The 15,104-nt window shown below is 44.4% G+C and overlaps 2 protein-coding genes across 7 annotated transcripts; one reads left to right on the forward strand and one right to left on the reverse strand.

The window, feature by feature from the left end:
• Positions 1-5,659: 5,659 nt before the first annotated feature.
• LOC122079284 (probable 1-acylglycerol-3-phosphate O-acyltransferase) lies at positions 5,660-9,435 on the forward strand. Of its 6 annotated transcripts, none has more exons than XR_006140396.1 (4): positions 5,660-6,001; positions 6,159-6,353; positions 7,394-7,517; positions 9,137-9,435. XR_006140396.1 is itself a non-coding variant. In XM_042645633.1 (3 exons), the coding sequence occupies exons 1-3, from the start codon at positions 6,340-6,342 to the stop codon at positions 9,263-9,265; spliced, it is 267 nt and encodes an 88-aa protein (XP_042501567.1). In that variant the 5' UTR covers positions 6,055-6,339; the 3' UTR covers positions 9,266-9,435. The 6 variants fall into 6 exon arrangements, 2 of the variants coding, with proteins under 2 accessions (XP_042501567.1, XP_042501568.1); XR_006140397.1 differs by having other exon boundaries at positions 5,661-6,001; positions 6,169-6,353; XR_006140399.1 differs by lacking the exon at positions 6,159-6,353 and having other exon boundaries at positions 5,688-6,001.
• Positions 9,436-10,362: 927 nt separating this feature from the next.
• Positions 10,363-14,535, reverse strand: LOC122079283 (probable LRR receptor-like serine/threonine-protein kinase At4g36180). The gene has a single exon (XM_042645632.1). The coding sequence runs from the start codon at positions 13,930-13,932 to the stop codon at positions 10,486-10,488; it is 3,447 nt and encodes a 1,148-aa protein (XP_042501566.1). The 5' UTR covers positions 13,933-14,535; the 3' UTR covers positions 10,363-10,485.
• Between the last annotated feature and the right edge of the window lie 569 nt (positions 14,536-15,104).

The raw sequence follows: 15,104 nt of genomic DNA on the forward strand, positions 1-15,104 counted from the left end.
TGGTAAGGTGTTCTCCTATGAGGCAACGCAATGAATTCCCTAAGCTCCTATTGACAACCTCGGTTTGGCCATCGGTCTGAGGGTGGAAAGCTGAGGAGAAACGGAGTTTCGTTCCCATCATCCGCCATAGGGTCCTCCAAAAATGACTAGTGAACTTAACATTCCTATCGGACACTATGGTGAGGGGTAACCCATGGTACTTGACAACCTCACTAAAAAAAAGTTTGGCTACTATGGATGCATCGGAGGTCTTAGAGCATGGGATAAAATGGGCCATCTTCGAGAAGCGGTCAACAACCACATAAACAAAATCGTGGCCTCTCGACGTTCTTGGTAGACCAAACACAAAGTCCATGCTAAGGTCCTGCCAAGGGGAGTGAGGAACGGGTAGGGGAGTGTACAAACCCGTGCTTTGCTTTTGTTGTTTGGCGGTCTGGCATGTCCTGCACTGACCCACAACTCTAGCAACATCCCTCTTCAGTCCTGGCGAAAAGAATCGGTCCTCAATAAGGGTGATGGTCTTATCACAACCAAAGTGGCCAGCGACTCCCCCAGCATGCAATTCCCAGATCAGGAAATCTCGGAGTGAAGTCCTGGGAATGCACAACTTGCTTCCTTTAAAAAGAAAGCCCTCCCTAAGTAGGTAGTCTGAGCGGTTGACTGGTTTGCCTTCACTCAAGGAAGTGAACGGCTCATTAAAATCAGGACATGTGGGGTATTGGTCCTTGACTCGCTCGAACCCTACAACCTCTACACTCATTGCTTGGAGTAGCACACTAGCCCGACTCCTAGCATTGGTGCGACTGAGGAACATGTTCACCCGGCTCAGTGCATCTGCAGCAGTATTCTCGACACCAGGCCTGTGCTTGAGTACAAAAGTGTACTCTTGGAGGAACTCAACCCACTTGGCATGCCTCTGGTTGAGTTTCTTTTGGGCACTAAGGTACCTCAGAGCTTGGTGGTCAGAGAATAGTACGAATTCTTGCGATAAAAGGTAATGTCGCCAATAGCGCAATGATTGGACAACCGCATAGAATTCCTTGTCGTATGTAGAATATCGTTGCCTAGCTTCATTAAGCTTCTCACTAAAATAGGCAACAGGGTGGCCCTCTTGTCCTAGGACACCACCTATCCCAATACCAAATGCATCACAGTTAACTTCGAAGACCTTAGAGAAATCTGGGAAGCGCAGGACTGGAGCTTCAATCATAAGCTTTTTAATCTCATTAAAGGCCTTCGTAGCACTCTTAGTCCATTGAAACTCCTTCTTTTTCATGCAATCGGTGATAGGAGACATAATGGAACTAAACCGGTAGATGAACCTTCTGTAGAAAGTGGCTAAACCATGGAAGCTTCGTACCTCATGAATGTTAGTTGGCTCAGGCCACTCTACAATCGCCCTCACCTTCTCAAGGTCAGCAGATACTCCCTGAGCTGACACAACAAATCCCAGGAAGATGACTTGATCACTCATGAAGGTGCATTTCTTGAGGTTGACAAAGAGTTTCTCTTGTGAAAGCACATGAAAAACCTTCTGTAAGTGATCCAAGTGGGAAGACGGGGTCTTACTATAGATGAGGATGTCATCAAAGTAAACCACAAGGAACTTGCCAATGAATGGTTGAAGCACTTGATTCATTACCCTCATGAAAGTGCTAGGTGCATTTGACAAGCCAAAAGGCATGACTAACCACTCAAAGAGGCCATCCTTCGTCTTGAAGGCTGTCTTCCACTCATCTCCCGGCCTGACCCTAATCTGGTGGTACCCGCTCTTGAGATCAATCTTCGAAAAGATCGAAGAGTTGGCCATCATATCCAACATGTCATCAAGCCTAGGGATAGGGAACCTATACTTGATGGTGATCTTATTGATGGCCCTACTATCAACACACATACCCCAGGTGCCATCTTTCTTTGGCGTGAGCAAGGCAGGTACAACACACGGGCTAAGGCTTTCCTTAATGAATCCCTTTTGCAACAGTTCATCCACTTGCCGTTTGAGTTCGGTGTGTTCTTTGGGATTCATTCGGTAATGGGGTAGGTTCGGGAGAGAGGATCCTGGAACTAAGTCAATAGCGTGCTAGATGTCATGCATAGGCGGTAACTCATCAGGTAGTTCCTCAGGGAATAGCCTCTCGAATTTCCTCAACAAGGGTTGCACTTCTCTAGGAGCCTCAGTGAATAAGCGTGACCTATCGGTATTACTCTGTACGGCAACTAGAGCATAAATCACCCCTGACTTGTGACACTCTCCTTCAAATTGTTGTTGATTTAAAATGTTGAGTGTTTTGGTGGGGGCGTGTTTGGATGTACTTCCTTTGTGTTCTGGAACCCTAACTTCCCTAGGGGGACTGGGTGTCAGTCTGATCTTCTTCCCTTTGAACTCAAAGACATAGGTGTTAGACTTCCCGTAATTGGTGACATCCCGGTCATATAACCAGGGCCTACCTAGAATGATGTGGGCAACATCCATCTCTTGGACATCACACCACACTCGATCCTGCAAAATGTAGGGGAACTAGACACCTCAGATTTACGGGAATGGTGGACTGATCAACCCAGGCAACCTTGTAAGGCTTGGGGTGGGGTTCAGGTTTGAGGCCCATTCGAGCAACAACGCTCTTGGCGACCACATTCATGCAACTCCCGCTGTCTATGGCGACGCGGCAGTTCTTGCCCTGATGACATGTGTTGGTGATGAAAATATTAGTTCGTCGCCAATCGTCGCTATTCTTAGGTTGTGAGACCATGCAACGCACAATGCTAAGCTTGAGGTCACCGGCCTCCTCGGTGTCCTCATCAGATATGGTCTCATCTGGCCTATGGTCCTCATACTCGTGGTCCTGAAAACCCTCTTGGTCACTTTCCTCAGGGGTCTGCTCTCCTACGTAAAGATTCCTATTGGGACACTCTCTGGAGAAGTGACCAAACCCACGACACTTGAAGCACTGTTGTTGCCCACTACTCTTGGGCGCTTCTCCCAAAATTCCTTTACCCTTGTTGTCAAATTGACGCTGTGGTGCAGCAGGGGTTTTTGGGAATCCAGTTGAGCCTTGGGGTGGTTTTCTAAATTGGGACTCCCCAGCTTGGAAGTTCTTCCTCTGAGAATAAGTTCTCATGGAGGATTCCACCTCAAGGGCTATCCTGAAGGCCTGTGGGACGTCTCGCACCAGGTGGGGTGCCATACGAGACTGAATTTCGGAGTTGAGCCCGGTAAGGAATCTGGATAGTGTCTGCTCAACATCCTCCCGAATACGGCTTCTAATTTTTAATTCATTGAACTTGCTCATGTACTCGGTCACAGTCAACTTCCCTTGCTTCAGGGTATTCATTTCATTCAACAACTGGAGCCTATAAGTGATAGGCAAAAATTCCCTCTTGAGCCGCTCTTGCATCTCTACCCAGGTGGTGATTGGCTCAAGTCCTAGGTGGTCCTCCTGGTACTCTAGGTCTGTCCAGAAGTCCTGGGCAGCTCCAATAAGCTTGAACTTAGCAAACCGGTAGCGGACTTCCTCTGGCATATCATAGAAATCGAAGTACCTATCCATCTGCTTGATCCAATCCAGAAGGATCCTAGCATCAATCTGACCATTGTAGGTAGGGGCGTCTACCTTAATCATCCGTCTGACATCAAAGCCCCTATCATGGTGCTCATAGCCCTCATCATCTCCATATTGGGTTTGGCGTCTTGGCGGTGGGCCTCGACCCCTAACTTGATCCCTACCACGCCTTAGTCCTTGGAAGTTATCCCCTATCTGGTCATAACCGTCAGTCTGGTTATTTTCGTTTACTTCCTCAGGGTTAGGGCCTCTGCTCCTAGGTTCAGTGCCAGTTATGTTACGGCCTTGCTGTCCATCATGGTTTTGGGCACTTGTTTCGAGGGCAGCCAACTTATCGGTAAGGGCTTAGAGATGGATAGCTTGTGTTTCCTGTATGGTTTGAACGGCTTTCATGAATTCAGCCAGTTGCTCCGATTGGGTGGCGGTGCTAGGAGGGGCAGACATATCCTGGTATGCTCTACCACTACGAGTGGACATAAGGAGATGGGTAGCTAAAGGTACGGTTGCCACCAAAGACTCAAGGTCTACTCAGGATCTCCAATTGAGATAAGCAGTTAGCCCTTTCAATCTTGAGGTCAGAAATCTCCCTCTCAAGTATATGCTTTTGGAGGGAATAACGTCCAATGCTATTTGGTCCCGCCAACTTAAGAAAGAAAAGGGTGTCCTCTAATCTATGGTATCGCTCTCTTAGCTCAGACTCGACCACGGACAAGCGGTGACGGGGACTAGACCTCAAAAGATAAGACATGTACACAAGGGACAGTAGTACTTAATTACCCTCAACCTAGACAAAACCACCCTCTGATACCAAGATGATGTAGGGGGGTTCCTAGATGACTAGGTCTCCTACAAGATTAACTAACTAGGTAGGTTAACTCAAGGGGCTTAGGTAAATAAGACCAAAGAATCTTAGCAAACACGATTAAGCATGCAAGATAAAGCGAGACTAATAAACAAAGTACCCAAAAGCAATATTAATCTAGACAGAAAAACACATAAATTCTTACTCAAGTTTCAAGTGGGGACATGGGGAAGGGAACAAACGACATATGAATATTAGGTTTAGCACAAATCCATCTAGACACCCAACTTAGATATGCAACAATCGATAAAATAGGCATAAACAAAGGGCAAAGGCAGACTTCAACGTTAATGGGTTGCAATATATATAATAGGGATTAAGGGAGGTGGGGAGGATTTAGTTTAGTACTTTACCATACTGCTATTCAGATCTGAGGAGAGAAGAAGAAATCCAGGTTCTCCAAAATAAAGAGGTTGTAGTCCACTTTTTGTTGAAGAAGATACACCCAGCCAATTGTAGAGAGAGTAGCAGCAGTGATGTAAAGGCAGCAGTGTGCAGCGGCAGCAGTATTGTAACGGCAGTAGTATGTAGCAGCAGCAGTGAGGTAGAGGTAGAGGCAGCAGTTGCAGCAGAGCAGTTTTGTACCGGCAGAATTATGTTACAGCAGCAGTGGGGTAAGGCAGCAGGTGCAGCAGTAATAACGCAGCAGCAGGTGCAGCAGTATAACGCAGCAGCAGGTGCAGCAGTATAACGCAGCAGCAGAAAAAAAACAATAAGACTGAAAAGAAAGAGAGGGAGGCGAGACAAGAAGATTGAGAGAAGAGAGAGCTGAGAGAGTAAGGGAAGAAAGAGGCGAGAGAGAAGGGGAGAAAAGTCGAGATTGAGAAAGAGAGAGAACCGTAAGAGGGGTGGGGATTTGCTCTTGGCTTTCTTTTCAATTAACATTCATTGAAAATAAACAATGGCCAATGGCCTTACACTTAAAGAGAATAAACTTCCAAAAATAAAAAGATACTTAGAAACTCAATTGCATGAAATAAAAACTACCTAATAGATCAATATAAAGAAATCCTAGTTTCCTAATTGTGTAAGACAATCAAATATCACTAGATTTAAAGCAAAGTACTAGAATCAAATAAGATTTGGTGGGGTCCACAAAATCTTCCAAGATCTTCTAAAAATCTGGATCGATCTTGGGACCCACAAGATCTTCTGAAATCTTCTAAGATCTTGTAAAATCTGGATCGAGCTTGGGGCCCACAAGATCTTTCTATTCTTCCAGCCACAAAGATGGCTGCTTCTTCTTCTTGCGTCTGTACACTTTGGTGTCCCCACCACATTGTGCCCTTGAACAATCTCCAAAGGCGTTTTACTGTGTTAATAGCCAAACCAAAACCACTATCACAGCCACCTAACTTGACGGATGGAGTAAGAACTGGTGCTCACTTTATGTTCAGTTGTTGGCTACTACAACATTGAGAGTGGTGCTTTTCCTACTATAGGAAGCAGAAGCAGAAGTATGCGATGTAGCAATTATTTCTTTCCTGGAATCTGTATAACAGGATGAAATATTATGGAGGTTACTGAGGGATTGAAAGTGGGTGAATGTAGATGAATTGTATGTGAGGTACTTGGCAAGGTAACTGTTATCCCTATTTCTTTGTAAGTTGGTCGCTTAGAACTTGAGTAGATCATTTAGAGGGGCTTAATATGGGAGTGTCATATGGATTTAAAGCAAGTGCTGTTGTTTCTGTAATTCAGCTCTGGGCTGATCTTCTATGTTTTGAATTTTCAAGCTGTTTGTAGTGTGAAGATAGAGCAATAAGAGCACTCTATTCGGAAGATGTTCACAAATTGGAGTTTGATGCTATTATGGAGAGTAGAGAGGGTGCCTGTCTCTTATCTGAGGATGCAACTCGAGGCCAGTTATAGATGCTCTTTATTTTGGATGCAATTGATTAAAGATTCATAGAGTGCATGTGTCATGGAAGGTTCTCTTTATCCAATCCTCTAATGTGATAGTTTAGTCAACAGCACTTGACTGTTTTCTCTAGAATTTCTGGAGTCTGTTTGAGGTCTACAGGGTGTTTTCCAAGGTCAGCAATAGCTAGTGGATGTTTGGAGATGTGAGGCTTTAAGCCTGAAAGGCTACATCTGTGGAATTTGGTTACAATTGCTGTATCTTGGTTGATTTTGAAGAGACTCTCTCAGGTCTTTCATAACATATGCAGCCCTCACAGTTAGTTACTGACGAATGTCTCAGCTTTGGTTGGATATGCTTGTGGGCCTTTTCCTGCACATTAGATTATTTGATGTTTGTCAAATTTCTTCTGAAGTATATTCTCCTGTGTTAATGATTTATCCAAATACTTGGTTAAGGAAGCCATAAAGTGAAAAACACTTTGAACATAGGGATCCCTAGTCATCACAGAATTAATGTCGAGAGGATTAGAAGATGATAAGGTCTTCTGACAAACTTGGAGCCCTTGGCAGTTTATTCTCTCTCCACACCCCCTCCCCACACACCCCCCCCAAAAAAAAAAAAAAAAAAAAAAACACTTTCATGTAGAATAAACAACATGTAGCCGTCAAGTTTCAAAGAAAACCAAAAGTCTAGTAGGGAGAAGCTGTACCCCAAAAAGAACCAGGAAGTCACCTAGACACTAACATAAAAGATCCATCAGGCATGTGCAATTTTTTTTTATCTAGATCTCTGAACTTACGCTGATCTTTATTCATGTTTCATAACCTTTACCTTTGTCATTTTCCTCGACATAATTTAAGAAAGAGGATTTTGAAGTGAATATGGGATGGCCACTCAAGAAATGATCCTACATGTTGATTGCAATAATTTTGCAAAGGGCATGAAGATATTGAATGAAAACGTTTTATATATATATATATATATATATAGAATCTGGAAGTTGGATTCCTATCCTTTTATTTTACCTTCTACTTTCTCTATGAAGAAATTCAATTGCTGTTATTGACATTAATGCTGCATCTTTCTCATGATTTCTTTTGGTTGCAGTGCATCAGAGTGGAAAGTGCCAACCACCTTCATCTACGGCGTTCATGATTGGATGAATTACCAAGGGGCTCAGGAAGCTCGTAAGCATATGAAGGTCCCATGTGAAATCATAAGGGTTCCCGAGGTCTCTCTCTCTCTCTCTCTCTCTCTCTCTCTCTGTGTGTGTGTGTGTGAGAGAGAGATAACCTACCCGCCACATCTAGGGGAGCAAATGGGCTGGACTTGGGAGCTCAATCCAGGCCCAGCTCAGCCTGGGATCAGACTGGGATATTGCAGCCTAGGCCCAGCCCTACTGGGCTCAATCCAACAAAGCCAGGCCTTGATTTACCCCCAATATCACAGACATAAGCTGAGCCAAACAAGTAAAGAACTTCACCTCACCCCATGCCCCCACCCCTCCCAAAAAAAAAAAAAAAAAAATGTAAACAATATTGAAAAAAGTACATGTAAACTTGAAATGCCAGGAAGGCCCATAGGGTTTACCTATCCACGATATTACAATGTTGTCTAATATGCAGATACACGGAGTATCACCTTGGGTCACTTACACGGGGGTATTTAGTGTAAGTTGAATGGTTCTCATTCAACCCTGGTATGACTCGGTCCATGCGGCTGTGGGGTCAGTATGGACCCGCATGACTAGTCAGGCCGAAGGCCTAAATACTTGTAATTAGCAAAAAAAAAAAAAAAAAGATACACATAGTATATTTAATTGAGGTTATGTTTGGTTGTAAGGTGAATTAAAAGGAAGAAAAGTGAAATTTTCATACTTAAAAGAGAAATATATGTAATCCTTACTCATGCAACTTTAACATTAACTTCAAATCATTCCATATTTGGTTATAAAATTTCACTTTACTCTGCATTCAATATCCTTTGCTATAATATGTAAAATAAAAATTACATGTAAAATATATCATTATTAAATATGGTTAAAAAAATCAAGTTGTTTATACAATCATATGGAGTAATGATTATAAATATTTCTTTTTAAAGTATGAAAATTTTACTTGCCTTCCCTTTAAATTCTCATTGCAACCAAACAGAGCTTGAAGGAGAAAAAAAAAAAGAAGGTCCGAGAATGTATCCCATGTCCTTGGAACCTGAACCTGTGTCTACCTCTCCTCCCCCAGTGTGATGACCTACCTCTCCCTTGTAAATATTCTGGGGGGGGGGGGCTGTGAGTGGTGCTTCTTGCAGGTGTAGCATATGCTCTTGAACAGGAAACACTTTCCCGTAATTGAATTAGGTTTATGAATTTTGACATGTGATCAATTCACAGCATTCTCTAGATTTTGATATTCAATGGGTGGAAACAACAATATCCCTCTACCAACTGGTAAATACGAACCACCAGCTAAGTGTCAAAATATTTTCATTATGCTTGCTGCATTATGTCAGTTTAAAAAATTGGAATCCGACTGGTCGAATCAGCATTTTCAGATCAGAATTGGCTATGGCCCAATTGGAATCCGCTGCTTTTCATTATGCTTGCTGCATATGTCAATCCTAAGGTTTTTGGGACTGATTCGACCTGATTTCAAATTTAAAATCCATGGTATCAATCAGCATATTTATAACCGTTATACCCATAGTTCGTACAGTGCACTGATCTGGTACAGTCAAACCAGGACCGAGATTGTAAAAGGAAATTTTTTATATTTATATTGTGATTTTTCATTTTTTAATTTTTGGAGGGGTTACTAACGGAGGAATTAAATGGTGGATGATTTGAAATTGCAGGCTGGTCACTTTGTATTCATAGACAACTTGGCAGGTTTCCACTCCGCTGTCTTTTACGCATGTCGCAGATTTATTTCCCCATCCGCCACTGATTATCAATCTCTTCCTCCAGACCTTATTTCTGCTTAAGAGTATGTATCTATTATTATTTTGTGTGTATTTGCCCCCTTTTTTTCTTTTTTAAATTAATCTTTCGTTTCTTCTCGAAGTTAAAAAACAATTTAAAAGATACAAAATCAACGGTCATCTTCTTCGGATTTGTAATAGAAAAATAAAAAAAATGAAGGTTCCGTCATCAACTCCGGGATGCGTTTTTGCCGGAAAACGGTGTGAGAGAGAGAAAGAGAGAGAGAGAGAGAGAGAGAGTGAGAGAGGGAGAGAGAGAACTAAACGGTCACCTGCTTCGGATTTGTCGTCCCGATTCCATCATTCCAATGTATATGTCATCGGTCAAAGGGCCCGAATACGGACAAATTCAAATAAAATAAACAGTGAGAGAGGATTGGTACTCGAGTCTATCTGGGTCCCACTCGACCCGACACACCTGGCATGACACCTAAATTTAAATTTAAAGTAAATTCGGAAATTATGAAATGTCATATCTTGTCAACTTACCATACTCCCCCCCCACCGGGTCCCTCTTCCCATGGTTTTAAGAAACGGGGTATCAGAATCGGATCGGACCCGTCGGCTGGTTTCGTGAATCGAATCCGTGACCCATCTGCGGCTTTTTTTTATCCACGAAGGAATCTTACGTGGCAACTTTTAGCTAACGAAATGACCTATGTGGAGATAACGTCACGGATCTCTGACGTCGTCTGCCTTTTGACAGAAAAACACATGGCATCTCACAGAGGCTCTAGCTTCCAGGGTTTCGTCAGCTGTCAGGCTCCCAACAGTCTTCACTGAGAGCATTTAACGGCTACTTTCTCCTGAGTTTGAGAGCAGTACCCTTCTCACATGCCTAACATCAGTTTAGTTTTTGTTTCTTTTGGCGGGGGAAGAACTAGAAAAGTGGTGGGCCCCACTCGGCAGTTTCTAGTCCAGTTGGTCGTAGTTGTCTCAACAGTCAACCCCCTCCCACAGATCGTTGACTGGATGATGAAACCCCCCAGACCGTAGGCCTACCGACCCCACCATCATCGACGTCAACGGCGCCGGCGACGCAAACCAGGAGGAGAATGAAAAAAAATGAAATAAACCAAAGATGAACAGAAGAAAGAAAAGAAAGGGAAGAATGATGCTTTCTGTTTGTTTCTTCTTTTTAAAAAAATCCAATGAAAATGAAAGAAAAATGTGGAATTTAAATCATTAATCTCTAGACAACATTTTTCCGAAAGCTTCTTCCATCAAGCCGGCGACGGCTGAGATGTGGGATCGGCGGAAGAGGGAATATCAGGGCCAACCCTGCATCCTTCAAGCATGAAAACAATGTCGGCCATTGACGGCCGGTCGAGAGGATCCGGTGCGGTACACAACAACCCCACCTTCACCCCCAACAAGAACTCCTCCCACTCCGAAGACTCCGGATCGATCTCCAGTAATCCAGGCTCCAATAACTCCGATATCTGACCCCTCTGCAACTGCCTCTTCACCCATTTCACTATGTCCTCATCCTGCGTGAACATCACCGGCCGTCTCCCTGTCAATAGCTCCAGCAACACAATCCCAAAACTGTACACGTCCGCTTCTCTGGTCACTTGCCCCGTCAATGCCGCTTCAGGCGATACATACCCGATGGTGCCCACCGGTATTGCAGAGGTCGAAGCTTCTGCCGGAGTGGCAATGGTGAGACGGTCGAGCCCGAAATCGGATAAGTGGGCTTCGAAATCGGCATCGAAGAGCACATTCTGGGGCTTGACATCACCGTGGACCATAGATGCCGTGTGCAGGAAGGCTAGTCCACGGGCAACTCCAAGAGCTATGAGATGCCGCATTGGCCAGTTGAGGACATGGCCGTCCTGATGTGATGCTTCCTGCAACAGAGTTGCTAGGTTTCCGTTAGGCATGTAGTCGTACACGAGTAGCCGGACATCTGGTGGGCCGGCGTAGTATCCTCGGAGAACTGTTAGGTTCCTGTGCTTCACCTTCCCCAGCGACTCTGCCTCCTTTCTGAATGTCCCTTCGTCAATGGATCCATCAGGAAGGCGACGGATGGAAAGAACAGTACCGTCCTGGAAGCAAGCCTTGAACACAAGCCCGTACTTTCCCCTGCTCAAGACATTCTCCTCGTCGAACTGTCTCGTCGCCTCAACCGTCTCTGCGTATGTGAATTTGTTGTTGAACATCACCAGCTTTGGCCCTCCATTCCCACCACTATCACCGCTGCCACGGCCTCCCTCTGCTGCTCCTGTTCCAGAGCTCGCACGAGCTGGGCTCCTTTTCTTCTCCCCACCTCCCTCTCGGAGCCATCTCCGCCACCGCAAGAGACTGTATATGTAGCAGCAGCAAAACAATGCTGTAGCGATAGCTCCGGCAATGGCAACAACTATTAATAGGATCAGCCTCTTCTTCCTCTTTTTGTTCGCTTGGATTACATTCTCGCATGTCCTATTTAATGGTTTCCCGCATAAATCTCTGTTTAAAGCAAATGCAGAAGGATCATGGAACCTGGAACCCAACATATCTGGAATCTGTCCTTCAAGGTTGTTTCTTGACACATTGAAGCGTCTCAAGCTCGAGAGGGCGGTGAGATTCTCTGGTATCATTCCACCCAAGTTGTTGACAGAGAGGTCCAGCACGGTCAGATTTGTCAAGTCTGAAAGCGAGTCTGGTATTGAACCAGAGAGGTGATTGTTATTCAATAACAGTGAGCTTAGAGAAGAGCATTTGGAGATCTGAACTGGGATTTCACCCCTCAAACTGTTGTGACTCAAATCGAGCTCCCTCAAATTGGAAAGACGTGAGATTTCTGCTGGGATTTGACCGGTTAAACCATCTGAATGGAGCTCAAGAACCTCGAGATCAGAACAGTTACAGAGCTCTGTTGGAATCGAGCCGGAAATGTGATTGCTGGATAGAGAGAGAACTGTTAATGATCTGAGAAAGCCATAGGTTGCGGGAATCTCACCAGAGAAGGCATTGGACGAAAGGTTCAGATATTTCAAACTCAATAAGCTGCTGAAACCTTCAGGAACATCCCCAGATAATGCATTCTCTTCCAGAGCAATGTGTTGCAGATTAGGCAAGCCTGAAAGTTCCAGTGGTAACTCGCCGGAGAGATTCTGCCGGCTTAAATCCAAAATCCTCAGCCTCAAAAGGGATCCAATACTTGTTGGAATCCTCCCCGAAAACCCATTAGCACTCAAATTCAGAACCAGCAGCCCCTGCAAATCCCCAATGTTGGAAGGAACTTCTCCAGATAATCTATTCTCACCGAGGTCCAATGTAGTAAGATTGATCAACCGGATGATCTCATTTGGCACGTACCCTGTGAGGTTATTACGTCCAAGATTCAGCGTTTCTAGCTCCTGAAGATTTCCGATACTCACTGGAATGGGACCCGAGAAAGAGTTTCCCCCAAGGGACAAAACCTTCAAACCCCTAATCTCTCCCAGAAGTGTTGGGATCTCGCCGGTGAAATGGTTCCCTTCAAGATCAAGAATGCTCAACAAACTGCATTTTTGAATCTCACTGGGGATATCACCGTGAAGAGAATTATTTGCCACTCTCAGCTCTTCCAACTTCAAGAGGTTACCGATCCCAAATGGTAGTGTGCCCGAGAATGAGTTCCCGGAAAGATCAAGCATTGTTATTGTCGACACATTCAACAACCACGAGGGGAAGACGCCATTTATCTGATTCTGTTGAAGATCGACAACCTGCAAAACACTGTAAAATGTGGCTTCCGGCGGAGAAACAAGACTCGTGAATGCGTTAAACCCAAGCTGAACAATCCTTAACGACGGAGGGTACGAAGACACATTGCAGAAAGCTGAAGATGGAATCGGACCAGAGAGATTATTATGTGAAAGTGAAAGCACTTGAAGTCTTGGAAGCGCCCCGATAGCAGCTGGGATCAGACCTCGAAGCACATTGCCTTGAACGCTCAAATGCATGAGCGAGGAACAGTTTGCAAGCGCCGAAGGCACAGTTCCCTCTAACAGATTCCAGTCCAGCCATAGATACTGTAGCTGCGTGAGCTCTCCGAAGGTTGGTGGAATCCCTCCGGTCAAGAGATTGAAGGAGAGGTTGAGGAGTTGAAGCTGAGAAGAGGGAGAGAAGTTGCGTGGGATCTCCCCGGAGAAGGAGTTGGATGAGAGGTCGAAGTACCGGAGACTGGGAGGAAGGTCAGCAGGGATTCCGCCGGAAATGAGGTTCTGAGCTACATTGAAGACCTGAAGATCGGTAAGGTTAGCGATCTCTTGTGGGAGACGGCCAGTGAAAGAGTTGTACTGAAGGAAAAGGGCTCGCAGTTGGGAGCATTTGAAGAGGGAAAGAGGGATAGAGCCATTGAAGTGGTTGGAACGCAGACTAAGCTTGCGAAGCTCCTGCAGATTAGAAAGACTATCAGAGATAGACCCAGAGAGCTGGAACCGAGGTAACCGTAGCTCACGAACACGGCCATTATAGCAGAGGATACCACGCCAGTCACAGGGGGCTGAAGGAGTGGATGAATCCCAACCAGTTAAAACACCAAGAGGGTCCCGGAGATTAAGCTTGAAAGATGTAAGGGCTTCAATCTCTGCTAGAACAAGTGAGCTTCTTTGAGCGTAGCAAGAAAATAAACCAGAGATCAGGGTCAGGAAGAGAAGGAGAATAGTAGTAGTAGTAGTAGTTGTAGCTGTCGCAGCCATGGATGATGATGACCCTGTCTCTCTCTTCTCTGTTTGGGTTATATTTGAGTGTTTGGAAGAGGTAGTGCGTAGTGGGGACTGGGAGCGTCTGTTTCCAATGACAAGTTCTGAAAACGGGCTTGCCTGAGAACGTTTGCAGAGGAAGACAGGGTCATCGCCATACGTTGCAGACCTCTCTCTCTCTCTCTAGAGTGGCTGTTGCTGGGTTGGGGCTTGAGCTACCCTCTCTCTTCCCCAAATCCTTTGTAGAGAAACCAGAAAGGCTATATCTTGACAGGTAAGAATTAAAAAAAGAAGGAAAAGGGTTAGTGGTGGGGTTGTGCCTCTGTGTTTTAAATTAATCTAAATTAAGTTGGTAAGAGGTCATATGGATCATATAATTTTATAAAACCCATTAACACAGATGAGTTTCCTGACCTTTTACCCTTCTCCCTCCTCCTCCACCTCCATTGCAGCTTTGCTTACCTTGGAACAGTACAGTGATCAGACCTGTACTTTGAGCTTTTGGCACTTGTCCTTGTTTCTTTTTAATTCTCTTTTTCCAGGTCCTTCTCAGAATCTCAAGGCCTCAACCCTTTTGGCCAATCACTTGTTTCTTTTTCTTTTGTTTATAATCATCAAACCACGCTAGACAGATGCAACCCTTCTTTCCTATCCATTTCCTTTTCTTTCCCATCAAACCACGGTGGCCTTTTTGGTTTTTAATGAGGGGCTTACCATTTTACCCAACATCTAGTTGTCCCTTCAAGAACAGGAAGCAAGTTAAACACACTAACAAACACCCAGGCTATGTTTGGTAACCAAGAAAAGAAAAGAAAAGAAAAAATTCAAAAAAATTCGAATTTGAGAAGGTAGAATTCTGAAAACTTCAAAACTCAAATCCTGCTACAATGTTCAAAATTCTATTCTCAACTTAACATGCTCCCTGAAAGTACCACTTTCTCCTGCTTGTTTGATTGGAACCGGTTCTATGATTGAATAGCAGAAGTGCTACAACACTTAATAGTTTAAACTCGGATAGAGATAAAGAGAGGGGGGACTCTCTCATACCTGCTTACTCCTAGACAAAATTATGGGTATCAATATTGATATTCATATTGGTCTCAGCTGATAATGCCTTATATTTGTATTGGTATCATTTATGCATTATGTATTCGGATCTGACAATACCA

The sequence above is a fragment of the Macadamia integrifolia genome, chromosome 5 (assembly GCF_013358625.1).
Source record: "Macadamia integrifolia cultivar HAES 741 chromosome 5, SCU_Mint_v3, whole genome shotgun sequence".
Lineage (NCBI taxonomy): Eukaryota > Viridiplantae > Streptophyta > Magnoliopsida > Proteales > Proteaceae > Macadamia > Macadamia integrifolia.

Bases quoted from the DNA above. Each gene is read 5' to 3' on its own strand.
- LOC122079284 (XM_042645633.1), top strand. The intron at 7,518-9,136 runs GTCTCTCTCTCT...TTGAAATTGCAG, and splicing joins AAATCATAAGGGTTCCCGAG to GCTGGTCACTTTGTATTCAT.
- LOC122079283 (XM_042645632.1), bottom strand. From the start codon at position 13,932: ATGGCTGCGACAGCTACAACTACTACTACTACTACTATTCTCCTTCTC.